General features: G+C 43.7%; 1 protein-coding gene across 10 annotated transcripts in view; it reads left to right on the top strand.

Moving 5' to 3' along the window:
* Nucleotides 1-19,192, top strand: part of SLC4A4 (solute carrier family 4 member 4) — a 291,521-nt gene that overhangs the window by 142,408 nt on the left and 129,921 nt on the right. For 9 of the 10 annotated variants that reach the window (XM_039542307.1, XM_039542309.1, XM_039542305.1 and 6 more), the window contains exon 4: nt 11,995-12,130. In XM_039542307.1, the coding sequence (XP_039398241.1) occupies nt 11,995-12,130 (136 nt within the window). Of the gene's footprint in view, nt 1-8,906; nt 8,995-11,994; nt 12,131-19,192 lie in introns of all 10 variants that reach the window. The other variant, XM_039542310.1, reaches the window with a different exon arrangement.

Below are 19,192 nucleotides of genomic sequence, written 5' to 3'. Positions count from 1 at the left end.
ACACACAAGTAAGGCTCTTGGAACCATTATAACTTTTTAACACTCCCCTCCCCCAACATGCCTGATGCTGATGAGGTTTTGGCAACAATTAAACAATTAAAATGAGGGGCAGGAGAGGTTAGCCAAAGTTAACACATTGGGTGTGATAGACATTTAGCACTCCTGGAAATGCATGTGGTGATGCAGAGTGTCTCTGTTTCAGCAGGAGATGTGGCTTAAAACACCATGGAGCTAAGACTCAGCAAATATTAAAGATGTAGAAACAAAACTGAAAATTTTCCATGTGGCTGCAATTGGTTAAACAGTAGCTAACAAAGACTTCCGAAGTGCTGAAGTGGTCAGGGCCTATGTGGAAACTGATTGAACAGGACAAATAAACACTGATGAGACTGAGTTTATAGAGAGATTCTCTGAAGAGTTTAATAGGCATAAAATTGCCTATTGCAGCCAGAGGGTTGGAGCTGGAGTTGGAGGGTGTGTGTGGGAGGAGAGGAAAGAACCATTTCACATTATCAGAGGATAAAACTTAATATTCAGAGGAAAAGCCTGAAGTTATTTCAGTCCCATCTTTGAGTGTCACTGTGCTCTCATTCTTGTCTCAAAAGGATGAGAAGCCAGAAGCAGGTGAACAATTCCTAACTTGTAGGCTTAAGAAATAATAAATCATTTAGCAATTGAAGTTGTAGCCTGTAAGAGGAAAGATCTGATGTGCTACAGGGCATAGGTACCACAGTGATACCTTTCTTAGAAATCTGTTAGAAGTGAGTCGGGTTTCAGCATGTTAAAGGAAAACTTGTACCCACTTTACCCATCAGTCTAAAGCCAGATTCTGAAATTAGTGAGACTTTGTGGAACATGGTGCTAATTGATGTGAGTGATGGTATTGGAATCTGGCCCTAAAGGGTTTAAAAAAAAAAAAACCCCAACGTGTGTCTAAATAAACTGAAATGCCTTTTGTTTATTTAAGGGGGGAGTGAATTACTTGTGAGGTATTTTTGAGCTTTGTTCAGGCAGCCATCTTTCTACAAAGTTATTTCATTTGAGACCGTGGCAATATTAAAGCCCTGTGAGGAGTATGACTCCAATCAGCATTTAATACTGGTGTAATAATGGAGAGCAATAAAAATTCATTTTAGAAAGGGAAATATTTAAATATTGGGTTTTTTTGGTTAATTATTAAAGTGGATTGGAAACTGGCTAATAGACCCTTAAATTGGGCTCCAAATTTTGCTAATGTTGCAGCTTGACATCACTTTCAGCCTCCAAATTTAGCCTAAAAACTGTCTAGTATTTTCAGTGAGGTCCAGTGTACATGGCCATTGTGGGTCAAGTGGATTTGTCATGCGAGGGTTTGTAATCTCTACTGTGTAATAACACATACTTTGTTTTATAGAATGTATGTGTTGGCTGCTGGACTTGAACTCCAAAAACAGAAATGTCACAGGCATATTAAAGGCATCGCTGTCTTTCACAGTGCTTAAGTTGAAACTTGACGAGTCTGGAAAAAAAAATGGGGGGGAAAGGGAAATTTCCCAGTTTAATAGCAATTTGGAGACTGGTACTTGCAGATTAGCCTCTGAGTACAACAGACACACACTCATATCCACATGATGTGATGAAACGCCTCATCCTGCACCATTGAAATCAGTAGGAGTTTTGCCATTGACTTCATTGGGAACAAGATCAAGTCCATAATGCATTAAATATTCACTCTGGTGCCGCTTGATAATCAGGTGCATGCGGGAGGCTATTAATAATGCATCCCTTTTGAAGTTGCATGCAGCTGCCTATGCACATGACATGTTCTGTTGGTATTTTTATTATCTGCTTCCTGAACATGATATGCAAATTTATAACTTCATTGACTAGGATCTCTATTAAGTAGATCTGTGGTGAAGATGTTTAGGGTTACTATTTCCTAGAGCCATATCCAAAGGAAAAGGAATCTGCTCGGATCAATGAGAGAGGGAATAGATGTTTGTGGTCTGCATTCTATCAAGGAGCCCTTCTTCTCTTACTACATCTTCCTATCCTAGTCCTGCTCAAACCTGAGGTGGCCATGGAGTGGGTGAAGAACTGGTCTCCAGGAGAAGTTGTCTTGCTGTGCTTCTGAATCCCTAAGAGCATGGTGATTGTGTCTACCCCTCCTTGCCGTCACGCTAGTAGCAGCACCAAGGAAGGGGCGTAGTTTTCACAGCTGGATGCTGTTGTAGAGTAGAACTACTTGTGTGGTGGGAGTGCTGGTGAGGAGGCGGCCTAGACTGTGCTGATACAAGTACGTTAGCCGGCTAAGGAGAGACTGAAAGGGCTCTGTAGAAGTCCAGAGTCTTAACTCCAGTATCCTCCTCCTTCCCCTGTCCTTTCTAGCCATAAACTCGGGCCATGTGAGAAGCAATGGTATACTTTCCCGTTCTAATCACGGAGGAATAAGATGGCACATTGTAAAGGCACTAGATAGACCACACCAGCTAGCTGGAAACGAGGTGTCACTGGAGGAAACTGATGAAATGCCTATTCAGGAAGTGTGGGCGCTAATTGTATGTGTTGGCAATGTGAAAAAATGTTAATGTTAGAGTGAAAATAATCCGTAACTTTCATGAAAACTGCCCTGCTTACTATGCTCATTCATGGTATCCGTAGCTGTAGCATCAGCTCCCTGTCTATCACCTTAACAGTTATCCTCTGTGGGAACTCGGAACCAAATAATTGCTTGAATCGCAATCAGATTCTACATGGAATGACCAGAGGACAGATCTGTGCTATTTTAACACGAATGCCTTGGAAACACACATTTTACAAGTACAGCCATGTGTGGTGCATGTATATTGTTGTGGTAGGGAGGGGTTCACTGGGGAACGTTGTCATTTTTGGAACCATTGATTAGTACTTTATGTCAGGTGGCCTTTTCTGCAGGAATACAATTCCCCTGGCCCTCAGTGGTTGGGTGTAGCGAAAATATCCTACCGCAGGCTCTAATGAGAGAGACAGTGACAATATCATAGGCCTAAATAACCATAGAGCAAAAATCTTTTGTGGGGGAAGTTGTTAAATTGTTTCTAGTAGCGGATAAAACTATTGTGACTTAGGAGTGAGGTCAGTAATTTAGAGTCAGTGTCTTTTGTTCTTTCTTTTCCTTTGGCAAGAAGCTGAACAGAACATGTCAGAAAAGATCACGAACATAATGCTATGCTAGTTTCTAAGCAGAAGTTGTCAGTGATTTATTAAATTCACTGCTCCTGGAACAAAACCCTTTAAAAACATGTCAGTGATTTCCCTCCCCCCCATTCTCCAGTGATTATACTGTTATAGCACAAACCAGAAAAACTTGAACTGTGACCTGCTCCATTCCGCAAACACCACCCTGAACTCTCAGAGCCCAGCCAGATTCTTTTTGTCTTGCATGTCCTTGTCGGTCATATAGATTCTGCAGGTGAAATGATGTCACCCTTTCTATAGAGTGGGGTTGCAGTGGTGAAAATGAGGACAGAACTTGACTCTTCAGTTAGAATGTAGCTAACATTTTCTGTTGATACTGTATGAGCCACAGCAGTGTGGACTCTCTATGGCTCAGAGTCATGGGTGTACAAAGTAGTGAGGTACTTTTATCACTGAAGTCAGCAGATATGCAACTGAATACACGTAGGGAGAATCAGATTAGTTGATTGAAGATGTTGCCATTTTTGCTTTGTGGTAGGAGAGTGTAAGCCCCTCACTGACAAGGCAGGTGCCAGAGAGGCCCATGGGACAGGGCTAGGCTAGCCCTTCTGGCCTTGTCAATCATGTATGATAGGGAGGAAACTGGTCATCTGGGAAGGGCAGCAAAGCAAAGTGATGCAATTGCCCTAAGCAGGAGACTCTTGGAGCACCTCCTGGAGCCATAGGGGGAACTCCCATCCAGTAGATCTTCGCCCCCAACCCTACTGAGTACAGCAAACTCCCAGAGTGAGACTTAAGAAGGCCCGCCAAGGGTGGAGCCCCTCATAAGAAGTAAGGAACTAGGGCCTGTGTCAGAGCCAGCCAGTGGGTGTGGTCAGGTTCTCCCACCATCTGGGAGAAAAACCTGACATGGCTCCTTTTACCTACGTACTCACTTGTCAGAGCAGTGTCACACTTTAATACAAATGATCTCCCCAGCTATACAGAGAAGAGGCTTTAAAATCCCAAGTGCCAATTTGTGAATGCCTTAATTACTGCTGAATTAATGGGGACTGTTGTGAGTAACAGCTCCTCAGTGTGAGGAAGTCATCCATAATCTGGCCCTAAAGTAGCAGGTAATTTCAGGATAACTTGAGCTCTCTTGGTGCCTCTGTGTATTTGTGCGAGTAGTGAGGAGAGCTACAGACAAATGGGCTTTCTTCTTTACCAAGCAAGAATAGTGATGGAGGCTCCTAATGACAGTAGACAATTGCAGCAGTGGGTACCTTGATGTTGAAGTTTGTAAATTTAGCTACAGTTAATATGAAGTAGTGGTGCTAGAATGTGTCTCTCTGTATATCTGAGCTCCCTGAGATTTCTGTGTGTTGATGGAAATTGATTTTGCCTTTGGGAACCTGAGGGTATAAATTGTACTCCTAATTGGCCTGAGCTGAACTAGGAGAAACTGCTGATGTGTTCGCTCTCTTTAGCAAGTGATTTATTTGATAAGCCATTACATGGGCAACCTCCAGCTGATTGGGGGGGGGGGGGGAGAGGGGGCGTGGGGAGGAAGGGAGATTTTAAAAAACCCGCGACATGAGTGACACACATGCAACATTTTTACCATCTGCAATTAATACTTTAATTCCTTGCATGTTGAGGGAAAAAATTATCCATCAGTTTATGGATTAATGCTTACGTCTGTCGATTGTTGGGTTGTTTCAGGGATGAGACCGCAATAACACTCCCCACCTTCTCCCCCTCCCCCTTCTGCCCTGTGCCCAGGACTTCTGAAAACCAGCGGCTGTTCCTCTGGTTAATGGTGCTGGTTTCAGCAGCTTCTAAATTGGGTGGACAATGGGAAAGGATTGAAAAGCACGGATGAGAGTGGCATTCAAAGGTCAGACAGTAGGAGGCCTTCAGAGTTCAGCATGGAGGTTAATTGCACTCTGGTCCTCGGCCTGATATTGGGCAGTCCCTGGTATACTTAGCACATGCTGTTTGCTCAGGGGATTAAGATGAAAATATGTTCTCCTTGCTTAAGAGAGCACATAAACAACCCATAAATGGCCCATTAACCTACAAAACTGCACTAAAGAGCATGTGGTAAAGCAAGCCATAGGAGACCTGTGACCCAGCAAATTCCTTAATTGGATTGTGGACCTTATCATCCGTGCTAAATGCAGCTAATTTGAAATGAGCAAAGACAAAAGAAAAAAGAGCAAGAGACTTAGAGGGTCTAGTCTAATGTTTAGCTACAGTATTTTGAGGCTGGATTTAGCGATGAGAACCTTGTAATCCCTGCTATAAAACAATCCTGGTGAATGCTTTGGTAGTGAAAATTTCACATCAGAATGTGGAGTTATTAAGCAGTTGAATAAGACATAAAGGCAATAGTTTCCAAGTTTCCTCTCCTCTAAATGATTTAAGAGAAAAATCTCAATCAGCTGTACAGAAGATAGTTCACAACTTTAAGGGAACTGCTGGTTCACTTTTTAAAACGTTCAGCATGCCTAAGCTCTAATAAATAGCGTTGTTTGAAGAACTGGCACATCATTTTAACTTGGTCTGTTTTAAAGCTTTTGACATTTTAAGTTTTTAAAGACCTTTAAAAAATGTAAAGTGAAATCGGTGCAGATTGGCAGTACCAATGATTGAAGTCCTCAGAACAGCTACATTACAGGTACGTTTAGAAGCACAAACTTCCCCAAGCTACCTTGCCAATGCACCTCAGTCTTGATCTGGAGTGGGAATGGGTAGCTCAGTCTCTCTACTCATTCCAGAGACTGGCATCAATGGTGGTGACTGTCCAGTTTACTTCACCTAGACCACGACAGAGCCATGAAGCCTCTGAGAGGCTGTGAAATGGCAGCTATTTTTAGTTGCAGCTTCCTGAGCTGAATTGGAACAAGTTACCTAAAGGAGAAAAGCTAGATCGCTGAAACCTACATCCCAACCCATTGCAGCTGGATATTGGGTGTGGGTGTGAGAGAGAGAAAGGGACCATCATTTTCTGTTTTGTGTTTTGTTTGTGCAGTGTCTAACGCAGTCCATGATTAGGGCTCCTAGGTACTACAACATCACAAAATAAATAATACAATAATATTTCATTGTGCCAGGCATTGTGCGCACAAATAGTAGCATCCCTGCCCTAAATAGCTTCCAGTCTATATAGACAGACACATTATTATCTCTGTCCAGGGGTGGCTCTAGGCATTTTGCTGCCCCAAGCATGGCAGGCAGGTTGCCTTTGGCGGCTTGCCTGCGGAGGGTCCGCTGGTCCCATGGCTTCGGAGGACCTCCCGCAGGTCCTCCGAAGCCGCGGGACCAGCAGACCCTCCACAGGCAAGCCGCCGAAGGCAACCTGCCTGCCGCCCTCACGGCGCCGGCAGAGTGCTCCCCGCGGCTTGCCGCCCCAAGCACGCGCTTGGTGTGCTGGGGCCTGGAGCTGCCCCTGTCTCTGTCTGACAGGTGGGGGAACTGACAGACAGACTAAGTAACTTGCCTAAGGTGATGGGAATTCTGTGGCAGAACTAGAAATTGAACGCAGACCCTCAAAGACCCAGTCCACTGCTGTAGCTACAAAATCATCCCTCTCCCCCTCCACTCATAAATACTCACTTCTATTTTGCAATTAACAACATTTTGGCTACAAGGTAGTTTTTCATTTACAGTGCAGTGGAACGCTAAATATTTAGGAAGAGTTCTATTCTATCACTATTTAAAAGCAGCGATGGTAATGGTATTTTGGCTTTTATAGTTTGCCAGTACCAGTATATATTTTTTCAAAGTCAGCATTTTTCCTCCTCCTCAGGGCCCTGATTCAGCAAAACACTTGTGTGTGAGATTAAGTCCCATTTGGTTTCAGTGGAACTTAAGCAGTTCTGCCACCAGCAGTACCCCCTTACTCTGGGTTTCCCCTCCCAGGGAAACCTCCACCCCTTTAAGCCCACCTTGCCTCAGTGGCTACTGCCAGTTATCATCTGGCCCCCTTTCACTGAGGCAGACTGCAGTCTGTAATGGCCACTCATCATTGGCAAGGGGGTAGGACCTGCTGCCTTTGCCTGTTCTCCGGCTGTATCTCTGCAGCCCCAGTACCTCTGTAGGCCTTCAACAAGGCCTGCAGCCTGGGGGTTTTCCAGGCCGGAGCTCCCCTGCCCTTTTCCCCAGCCCATCTCTGCTTCAGGTACCTTGCTCCCCGGCACCTAGGCCCTTCCCACTTCAGGGCTAGAGTTAGACTCTTCTAGCTCCTGGCTCTCAGCCCTCTTATCAGGGCCAGCTGGGCCCTAATTGAGCTGGTCACAGTTGTGGCTGCTTCCCCAACCAGCCTAGCTTGGCTGCTTTTACCCCTGTTCTCCAGGAGTGGGGCAGCTGCCCCCCTACATACCCTTTAGGGGTAAACACAATGAAATGACTTGCAGTTCAAAATGAAAGGGTACATCAGTGTGTTTCCTCATATATTCATACAGGTGATGAACAAACTGATTTGGCTCACATGATATTTGAGGGAAGGTGAGAACTCATTCAAGTATAGTAACATTGTAGTGAGCAGTTACAGGGATCAGTTATAGAATGGGCTTCTAGGTGATGTACCTGGCGGATGGTTACAGTGGAAATAAGTCAGAAAATAGAATCACTGGAACTGTTGCTGAGCAGCAGGACTGTGGTTAGAGGGTTTGGCCTTCATGAGGTGTGTGTGTGCTAGAAGTCCAGAGCTCGGTACTGCGGGGACTGCACCTCATGTTCCTGCAGAGATCAACTGAAACAGAAGCAACATCTCAAAACCAGGAAGGAGGGGGGGATGGCTCAGTGGTTTGAGCATTGTCCTGCTAAACCTAGGGTTGAGAGTTCAATCCCTGAGGGGGCCACTTAGGGATCCGGGAAAAAAATCTGACTGGGGTTTAGTCCTGCTTTGAGCAGGGAATTGGAGGTCCCTTCCAACCCTGATATTCTGAGGAGGATAAAGCAGAGAGAAGATAAATTATGTATTTACAGGGCCAAATTTGGAGCTACATCCATTGACAGTGGCCCAAAATTTGGTCCATAATGTAAAAATGTGGTGGTGTCAAACATTTATAGCTGTCACATTCAGCCAGAGAGGGAGGAAGGCAGTGCCTTGCATTGTTCTCTAGTGTTACCCAGGGTTGCTTTTGATTTGCTCTAGAACCTGTTGCCTTCATGCTCATCAGGAAAAATAGGGGAGTCCTAAAAAACAAACAAGCCCTAAACCAAACTGCAGTCCATCTAATGGAGTATTTAGTGTTGTTAAGACCTATTCAGAGAATGGCTTCTCTAGAGTTGTTCTAGAGTATGAAATGAGAGGGTATTAAGAGAAGGATGGACAAACTTCGGATGAATGCTAAGGCCATTGGCTTGATATTGGATCCAGAATGATGATAAATCCCAGAAATCTGCTATGGGATACTTCTTTGTATTCCCCTTCTCATAACTTATATCAAACTTGGTTTTAGTGCCTTTTTTAAAGTTATACAAAGACATTCCTATTGGAAGTCAGGGGGAAGTGCAACTGTGTCTTTGAAAATCTTCCCCCTAAAACAATACATGTTCATTGCCACACCCCTGCTTTCACCCTCCCCCGGCTTTCCCCAAAACCCCAGAGGAAATTAAGCAAAGATTCAACAAGTACAATGAAATTTCAGAGTCAAAGTTCAAAACACCATCCCCATCTCACTCTGTTTTGCCTTAGTGTTACACAGATTTTGGAACATGGAAGTTTATATACCATGGTCTGATTTGATTTTTTTTTTTAGAACTGTCATCTGGGTCCTGATAGTCAGCAAATGATTGCAGCCACATTCTGTAGCTCTTAGACTTCCAACTGCTTGAGCTGCAGGCACAGTGAGTAACTGTACAGTTAGCTGTCCAGTTGTTATGAAAGATAAATGCAGTTAAATGTGAACAAGACTATTAGAAGCTGTTTCCTCAAGATCAGGACTGATGTGCTGTCAAGCCCTGGACAACAGGGAAAGGGGTTAGATGATGGTAAAGGTAAAGAGACCATATGTCTCAGTTTTACTGGGGTATCATTATCATTCAAAACATTTTTTAAAAAAAAATAACTCCTCAACGTTGCTATAGCAAATAGAATTTGCACTGTGTTTACCAGGAAAAATAGAGTGGAACAAGTGCTCGTTGCGATGATTAGTGTTTGGTATGAAAAAAGAAGTCAAATGAATGTAGATCCCATGATTGGTGGTGTTTTGCTCAGTAGGTAACATTTTTCAAAAGTGGCCAAGCTGCACTTTCAGAGGCCTAAGTCCTATTGACTTGGCTCCAAAGTGCTGACTAACTTTTGAAAATGGGCCTTAGGCTTCTAAGTCATATAGGCCTGTTCCACACTGGGTTGGTATAACTATGCTGCTCAGGGGTGTGAAAAATCAACACCCCTGAGAAATGCACTTAAACCAATCTAACCCCCCAGTGCAGACAGAGCTAGGTTGGTAGGAGAATTCTCATGTCAATCTAGCTATCACCTCTCAGGGTGGTGAAGGACCTCTGCTGCCGGGAGAACCCCTCCCATTGGTGTAGGTAGCATCTTCACTGAAGCCATGCCACTGTAGTGTTTTAAGTGTAGACAAGCCCTTAGGCACTTCTGCAAATTTTACTCAAAGTAACTGTTAGCAACACTTGTTCAGTGTTTCATGCAAAAAATCAGTCCGAGACCAAGGATGTGATTTCTATGCATGATAATGCCCCTTTACATTACCAAAGGGCTGTAAAGTGGTCTTACTGGGAATGAGAATCCGGTACTGAGTTATTTGAAAAAAATTATCCATTCTGAGAAATATTCCTAGGTTGCAATAGTACTGGGAGTTGGCAGTAGTGTTGAGGGTGCTCATTTAAAAACAAAAGTGGACTTTTATTTTTTGTATAGTGTAAATAATGGCACAAGGGAAGTATCTGGGGTTTTTTATTATAAAAACATGGCCACCTTAGCTAAAGGTGTAGATGCAAATGGAAAAATAAGTGCATTTAGGCCCACTTTTGCTTCATAATGTGTAGCAACCATGAAAGGTCTTTTTAGGGCAGGGGAAATTGTTCTTGCTTGTTTCTTTACATTAGAAGTTCAGATCTCGTCCACCATGGGAAACTCTTACAGTGACTGGAGAACTGGTTAAATATTTCTATTGCAAGAGGAGGAAAGCTGAGCTATTGACAGGGAAGGATTTTGTTTGTTTATTTAGGACGTTTTAACAAGTTTACAAATCCTTGCCATGTAAATATCAAAAATAAAACCATCATTACAACAGTAGCTTTTAGTTAGAGACTATATATACAGGAAAATAGGCATCACGTCTTTCTTTTTAACAAGATGTTACCATATTACAGAGGGCGCATCATTAGAAAACCTATAATATGTTGTTTCTAGTGATGGATGTTAAGTTGAGTGAAAGCCAAATAGACCTATATTTAACAGACCAGAAGTGTCTATCAAATGTTAATTGGACACGTGTTGCTGTTTTTCCAGGTGAACGTACTTTGAGTATAGAATAAAAGAGAACCAAATATCTAAGTATCTATCTGTCCTTGGTCTATTTTGTACCTAACTGGCATGTTAATTTTTTCATAACCATGGCCAGAGGGGAGGAATTTTTAGTTAGACTGATTAGAACACCTACTTTGTAAACTTCTATTTAACTCTGAGGCCCAATAAACACTCAGCTAAAAGGATCTCTTTCTTTAGGTTTCAGCGCTCCACTTCGTCATTTTAAAGTGTGAGACCTTACAAAAACTTCTTCGATCTCAAGCAATCCCCTAGTAAAACTGTAGGGAAAGGACGAGGCTTGACATTTCTGATGATTGAGGTTTAAAAAAAAAAAAAAATGGGGAAAAGCCCTTTCTCCCTCTTAAAAATCAGAACCAAACCCAACAACCGTCCTTTACCTCTTCTACACAAGAAAGAAGCAAACGAGCACAAACCACTGTTTTAAGTCTGCTGCAGGTTACATTTAAAGACAGTTGAAGCATGAGGTTTTGTTGTTGAGGGTATAGTTAGACCTGTACCTAGAGTGAAGCTGTAAGTCCTTTATTACGAGGATAAGATAGCCACTCTCTTTTCCCCCTGGAACTGGCGAGAATTTCAGTTAATTTTTCCTTAGCTAACAGGTCAAAAGGAGCCCCACAGAACTTTCAGTTATCTGCTTCAGCACGGGGCCGTATGGCGAAATGAGTTTTCTTTTCCTTGAATGGACAATATTTTACCTGGGGGTTGTTTTTTTCCAGTGCGTTGATGCCTGACTAAATACATTCGGGCACAGTCTTCATGTAAAGACGAGGCAAACTTTTTTGTTAAATATTCCTTTCACTAGTAATGAGTCTTGGAAGGTTACAGATTGGCTTGCAAGCCAATTAGAAAGCCAGCTTCCTCCAAAGGGAGGGGAAAGCTGGCAGTGGGATGCTGCTGCTTTTTCTCTGCTGTATACCCCCCAAAACAGTTTGGCTTAAACTGGTTTTATGTCATATAAAAAAAAGGGCTGGAGGACCTCAGCTGATCAGAGTACTAAAGGTCCTGGGCATGCACCATAGAACGTATTGGTTTTGAGCTTGATAGTTCTCTTTTTACAAGGGGCTGTGGATTGTTGTAACACAGTTAGGGACTGTAGGAAGAGGCAAGTCTTCCTGAACTTTACTCCCAGCTTGAAGTTTTAAGAAGTAAGTGGGAGGAGAGGGAAGAGAGGGAACTATAGACAGAGAGAGAGAGAGAGAGAATTAAAATGTCAAGTGAAAAAGGCAACACGGAGAAAAAGCTAAATAGCTTTGGGGAGAAGGGGCAGGAGAGAAGCCGAACATCCCAGATCATCATTCAGGCTGTTAACCGCAGTATTTTCACCTCTGCAGTCTCCCCCGCTGCTGAGCGAATCCGCTTCATTTTGGGTGAAGAAGATGACAGCCCTGCACCCCCTCAGCTCTTCACCGAACTGGACGAGCTTCTGGCTGTTGATGGACAAGAGATGGAGTGGAAGGAGACGGCAAGGTGAGGCATTTCTCCTTTACTCTGAGAGGGAGGTGCAACTGCTTGGGAACCGTTGTAGAGAATAACATCCCTGTTTAGGGGATGGTTCAGAAGTTGTCCTGTCAAATTCGATGAGGCTCTTCCAAAAGGGAGACCTTAGTGGTTCATTCCAGCCTTTATTTAAATATTCTCTAAAAACAGAAGATCTACAGTACCGGATTTGTTTGAATTTATACTTTATCCAGAGCCAAAAGTGTACCTTGGGCTTTGCAAACAGGTAATTCGTGCTGGCCAAAATTGGGTGCCCGAAGTTAAGCTTTTTAAGGCCTCATTAAAGCTACTTTTGATTTGGTGCCTAAACATGAATCTAGGAGTCCAATTTCAGATACAGGTTCGAAAACTTCAGTCTTGGTCTTTGTCCTGAGTAGCTAATAATTACATTCATTTTAAATGAGTAAAAAATACCCAAGTATTTTTTTTGTAGCCAGTTATTCCCTCAGGGTATTTGCTAGAATAGATGGACCATTTTGATTTTTCTGATTTTTATTCTCTGTTATACTCTGGAGTTAATTCAGAACTGCATGCTTTGTCTGATAGTCCATGAAAATTGATTTTAGACCATTTTGTGAACAATGCATTCAGATAAATTAGTTTTGGAATGATAGAAAATCATTAATCATGATATCTGCAACTAATTTAGCTGTCAGTTTAGCTGTTCATAATTGCTTCTATTTAGCATCTCAGGCTTGCTAGCTGGAATTTTTCCATACAGTGACAATAACTGGTCTTGAAATTTCATCTTTGTGCTCTATGGGAAGCTGCATGAAGTATTAGACTTGGGTATTCCATTAGAGAGAAGAATTCAGAGTAAATATTTTCCAGGGCTTTTTCTCTCCCTTTTGAATATTAGCTTTTCATTTCCCTTTATTGTAGCTCTGCTAAGCTCTCTCTCCACCTTCCAATCTTAAAGGTCTCTGACCACGTTCGTGTTAGTCCCTCTTATTTGGTTACCTTAATCACCTTTTACCTGTGATTTTTAATGAGCCACTCTACTTGTCCCCTTATCTTCCCCATTTCTACTTTTTCAGTCTCCTGTAGAGCCTATTTAAAGACTCTTCACCTTTACTCTTTAAATTCTTGTTATTGGTCTGTCTTTTCTCCCTGTATTACTCTTTTTTCCTTATCATTAGTTCAGTGTGTGCATCACCTCTCTGCTTTCTACAGCTGATTATTCCTTCCACTGACTATACCACTTTTCCCTTTTAGAAGATCTAATGATAAAAATTAACAATTTATCCATTTTCATGTCTTGTATCTAAACTTATATTTCCTTACGGGGAACAGAATGTGCCTTCTTCCTTCCGTGTGAAAATAGGCCACGAGGTTTCTCTTAACTCCACAAATACTGCACATCTTTTAGGCTGCTCTTCTATTTTAATTGTAAATATAAAGAGGTAGGCAGCGTACACCTGATGAGGAGCTGTTGGTGTGAATTTGATTTGGCTTAGTGGGTAAAAACAGTATGTAATTGTAAGGACCCTCTTTCAGAGCCAAAGAGAAAGGAGTCTCAGCTAGGTTTTTCATGAGGGATCACCAAAGTATCTTGCCCACAGCTGTCATGTAATTTCAAAGAAGCCTTCAGGTAGATATAACTTTGGAGGATGGGCTCTTCAGTTTGCTTGAACAAGTCACAGTATAATGAAAAGGAATAGTTTTCCTTTAAATGCTGCATGCTTTATTCAGTGTCCTGCCACTTTGCTGGACCTGCTAGATAGGACTGTGTATTTGAGCGTCCTAGTGTAGCCAAGGTTCACGTGGGACCATGTGAATTCACCAGAGCCGTGCAGAAACAGCAAAAGTCATGGCTGTTGAAAGATAACAGCTGAAGGTTTCGGTCATTAGCAGTTTTTATTCATTGGGTTGATACTAATTGTAATTAACTCAGTTGGTGTCGATGTCGAAGCTGTTGAGCTTCCAGGCGAACTTCTTTGCAGTTCAGCAGTAGTTAAAGGACTCATTGTAAATTGGCAGCAAAATGAAAAGGCCCGAAACCTTTGCAGTGACCTGTGGTTACTACTTGAATTTTTGGATCCACTGCAGTAGGCTCAGGAGCTAGTCCAGTGCACCAGTAATGAGGCTATCATACCAAAACTCTGGTCCTGTGATCGCACCAAAAAGTGAAATGGTTTTGTGGTCTTTGGAATTCTTTTTGCAGTGTTCCTGTTCTTCTGGTGAGCAATGTCAAGCAGCGTGTTACTTCCCTTCAGTATGTTCCTAGCTAGGGTTGCCAGGCGTCCGGTTTTTGACAGGAATGCCCGGTCGAAAAGGGACCCTGGCGGCTCCGGACGGCACCACCAACCGGGCTGTTAAAAGTCCGATTGGCGCAGCGGGGGCTCAGAGCTAAGGCAGGCTCCCTGCCAGCCCTAGCTGTGCATGGCTCCCGGAAGTGGCTGCCAGGTCCCCGCGGCCCCTACGTGCTGGGGTGGCCAGGGAAGTGCCGTGCACTGCCCTTGCCCTGAGTACTGGCTCCGCGGCTCCTATTGGCTGGGAACTATGACCAATGGGAGCTGCAAGGGGTGGTGCCTGCAGGCTCAAAGGCAGCGCTCACCGCGCAGAGCCACCTGGCTGCCCATGTGCCTAGAGGCCACAGGGACATGGCGGCCTCTTCCTCAAAGCTGTGGTAAGAGCTGCCAGGAACCCCCCCCCCCACGCGCACCCCAACCTCCTGGCCCAGTCCTGAGCCCCCTGCTGCACTCCAAACCCCGCTTCCCCAACCCCCAGATGGAGCCCCCTCCTGAACTCAACATCCCAGCCCCACCCCAAGCCGGAGCCTGTACCCCTTCCTGCATCTCAACCCTCTGCCCCTTGAAAGTGAGTGAGAATGGGGAAGAGTGAGTGAGGGGGGGATAGAGCAAGCAGGGGGCAGGGCCTGGGTGGGGCCTCTGAGAAGGGGTGGGGCAAGGGTGTTAGGTTTTGTGTGATTAGAAAGTTGGCAACCCTATTCCTAGCCTTGTGATAGACTGTCCAAGAATTGTATATAACAAGGATCATTGGGGAAAAAAAAATAGGCCTCTTCAACCACTTTTTGTGGAGACACTAAAAATAATTTCATCCCTTGCTTGGCCTATTGACCAGTGCAGTTGTTAGCAATGTTAAAACATGGTGAGCATTGAACTGGCCCATAGCAGGCTCTCAAACCAGTATTAGAGTATAAGGACATGGTTTTGGGAGCATTTAAATGCATCTGCATCAGATTTTTCTAATGTACCAGCACATGGCTGTTTGAGCTGGGACCGGCAGTGTAATTCTGAAATCCGAAGCATGCAGTGTCCTTGGGCACTTTTGGGGAGACTTCAGATGCTGCAGTTTCTAAATCTGGGACATTGTTGAGGCCCAGGAAGCATAAACTGAGGTTTTAAATTAATTTTTTTTAATTTGAATTAGTCAAAGTGATCAAAACTAGGTGTTGGATAGGAGTTCAGTGCAGTGCAGTCAATGCAGTGAAGCCAGGTGTGTAGAGGTCAGGAGTAAAACTGGACTGAGGTGATGAAAAACATTTCAAATAATCAAGCTAGCAACCTCTTGCCCTGAATCGATTTGTTGTTATGCTGCTTTTATAGACATTCTCTCTTCAAATACCCAGGAAGCTCCACAATGCTGAATTCACACCGCAGTAAATATTGACGGGTACATGTATGGTAGACCCTCACTATAACACCCTTTGCAATAGCGAACCTTGGACTATAGCAAATGTGGTCTCTGGATCCCACCTCTAGTCCTGCCTGCTGTGTGGGGGGCTGAGATCTCCTCCAGTCCCAAGGCTGCGGGGTAGGGAGGTGACAGGTCGTCCGGTGCTGGGGCCACTGCTAGGCAGAGTGCTCCCCTGGTCCTGGGGCTGGGTGATCTGTTTCCCTTCCCCCCGCTATAAGAAACCCCATGTTATACTGAACAAGGTTTGGATTATTATATTATTTGGGTTCATTATAGCAAGGGTGTACCGTAGCACTTACACACATCTCCTCCCCTTTGATCCGCTTGAAAGTTCTTCGCTTGCCCGAGAACGTTCTCATTGCTCGACCAACTGCAAATGCAACTTCCTGCATTTGACCTCCAAAGTTATGTATCAAAAATGATTCTGACACCTAAAATAAATTCTAGCTGGGCTTTGGAGGATCAGGACCTTGGTTATTTTTAATAAAAAGAGGGTAATCTCATTTTTTGAGACTTGATATCAAGGTACATAAATATCAGCTGTAGTGAATATATTTGTGCTATCTTGGTATCTGCTCAGTGCTAACTGAACTACCAGCATTCTGCTCCAGCATGCAAGGGGCTCACTTTAGAACCCCTAGTAAGCTTTTCAGGGGTGTTTCAAGAAGAGCGGGTCCTGTCTAAGACATTACTTATGGGAATGCAACTGAATGATTATAATATTAGCAGCAATTCTGAGATTGCTGAATTATTTAAATGATTAAGTTACAAAAGTTATACTAGGACTGAATCTCATTCAACTGCAGTATTTTTTTTTTTTTTACTCTGATGGGGCTTTAACCTGGTGATTTTTAGCTATCCTCATAGTAACTACAAGTACTGAGCACTGACTAAGCACTTAATTGACCCAGGCAACTTACCTGTCCCTCTGGGCTATTGAACACTAACCTCCAATTTAGGGGCTACAGTTAAATTATTTTTAGAGTCACTCTTGCCCCTGAATCAGAGCTAAATTTGACTAAAATTTGGATTAGCTGAGGTTTTAATTTTTCTCCTAATCTCTGTTCATCCTTTCATACCATCAGCAAGCAAAGCTAGGTGAACAAGAGTGGAAATTAAGAGCTCTGTGGTATGAGGGAATGTGAAGGGAAAATAACCAAAAATATAACCACTAACAAATTCTTTAAATGCATCAGAAGCCTGAGCGATTTGGTAGGTCTGCTGGATTACCAGGCAGTAAAGGAAATAATAAGGATATGCAGAGAAGCTAAATGATTTCTTTCCATGAGTCTTCACACTCAGGTATCACCAGGGCCGGTGCAAGGATGTTTCGCTCCCTAGGCGAAACTTCCACCTTGTGCCCCCGCGCACCCACCCTGAGGCGCCTCCCCCACGGCAGCTCTCTGCCCTGAGGCGCCCCCCCCCTTGCGGCAGCTCCCTACCCTCGGCCCTGAGGCACCACCCCCCCCGCCCCAGCTCAACCCTGCCTCACCTCCTCCCCGAGCACGCCATGGCCGCTTCACTTCTCCCACCTCCCAGGCTTGCGTCACCTAAGCTGATTGGCACCATAAGCCTGGGAGGCAGGAGAAGTGAAGCAGCTCACCCCTGCCCCGCCTCCTCCCCATGGCCATGGCGTGCTCTGAGAGGAGGCGGGGCAGGGGTGAGCTGGGGTGGGGAGTTCCCCTGCATGCCCTCCCCCCCCTTACTTGCTGCAGGCGGCCCTTCCCGCGCTCCCCTGGCCCAGCTCCCTCCGCCTAAATGCCGGCAGCGACCGGGGCAGCCGAAGATCCGGCCGCCATGGTTGCTACCGAAGAAAATGGCACCCCCCAAATGCCAGTGCCCTAGGCTACCGCCTAGGTTGCCTAAATGGTTGCACCGGCCCTAGGTATCTCACACAACATCCTATCTTGAACCTACTCTGTTCTCAGGTATCAAAGAAGAGGCATTGTCAGAGATTGAAGTGTCAAAAGAGGAGAAATTGGAACAGATTGCTAAACTAAATAAATTTCCAGATTAGGTGGTAGACGTTCAAGAATTCAAAGGGAATTTAAGAATGAAGTGACTGGGAACCAGGTGTTTATAGATATTTAGGTACCTACAGATGCAGATAGGCAGATAGGCCTTACTGGGATTTTCAAAAGCACGTAGGCACAAGCTCCCATTGATTTCTATGTGACTTGGCTTGAACTGCAGGAAGTCTCCACCTAGGAGAATGTTTGGTTTGTGAAACAGAATTTGCAGGAAAATCTTTTCAGTAGAGCTTTAGGAGTGCACTAAATATAGCAGTTAACAGTTCAAACACTTATAAAAATAAGTTAAAGCTTACTTTATCAAAGCTAAATATTGCAGATTATATGGAGAAAAACAAATAAAAACCAAATCCAAATCAAACATGGGAAAGTGCTTTATTGTGAATTTTACACCTTCAACAAAAATGTCAAGGTCTCTTTAATTTGCAGGCTTTATGTTCATGCAGGGTAAAATTCAGTAAATCGGGAAATCCCAGCCTCCTTGGGTACTTTCAGACAAAAGTCACAACATTTTGTTTGGGTAAAAAGAAGCTTTTTAAAAGTCTCAAAATGTTTATTTTCAAAATCTGTTAAAATAATATCCAGGAATGGCTTAAATTAAGCATGTTTATACTCTGAAAATCGATTTATGTAAAAATACGTCCTCCTTCCACACAGGGATGCATGAATATCAGTCACATCTGCTTTTTGTAGCAAAATAAATTAGTTTTTATGGGTTTCCCTTTCTTTTGCTAGCACTGTAGTAGTTAACATGACTAAGGAATAAAGCTGAATTTTGTCCCTCCTTATACCTCCTTGGAATTGTTTACTAAGTTCCAATAAGTCACACCTGTGCAAACCAATTGACCGCCTCAGTGGTTAGGCAGGGGTTATTGAGGGCAGAATTTGACTTGCAAAACTTTTGTTACCTGTGTTGTATGAGAAGGAAAGAACCCACCTAGCTGTTGGCTGCATTAAGTATTGGCCTGCAGGTCACACTCCTTCTGTATGATCTGCTATACTTAGGCACAATATCAGAGGGGTAGCCGTGTTAGTCATGCATCCGACGAAGTGGGTATTCACCCACGAAAGCTCATGCTCCAATACATCTGTTAGTCTATAATGTGCCACAGGACTCTTTGCTGCTTTTAGGTACAATAGTGAGAATTGAAGATATTTCAGTTTCTTTGCTTTTGAAGGTTTAGGCCTGATACTTTAATGTTTTAACCTGATGACATGGTTTTAGGTGTGTAAATAATGTTTTACATGGAATGGTATTTAACCTTTGCTCTAATCTTCTACTAGAGAGATGAGCTTGCAGGTTTTTTTTTTTCCCCCAGGAAAATGCCATTGAATCATTAAA

This window comes from Mauremys reevesii, linkage group 5 (genome assembly GCF_016161935.1).
Source record: "Mauremys reevesii isolate NIE-2019 linkage group 5, ASM1616193v1, whole genome shotgun sequence".
Taxonomy (NCBI): Eukaryota; Metazoa; Chordata; order Testudines; family Geoemydidae; genus Mauremys; species Mauremys reevesii.
The sequence above is the reverse complement of the archived record's forward strand: the minus strand, read 5'-3'. Positions and strand labels throughout refer to the sequence as shown.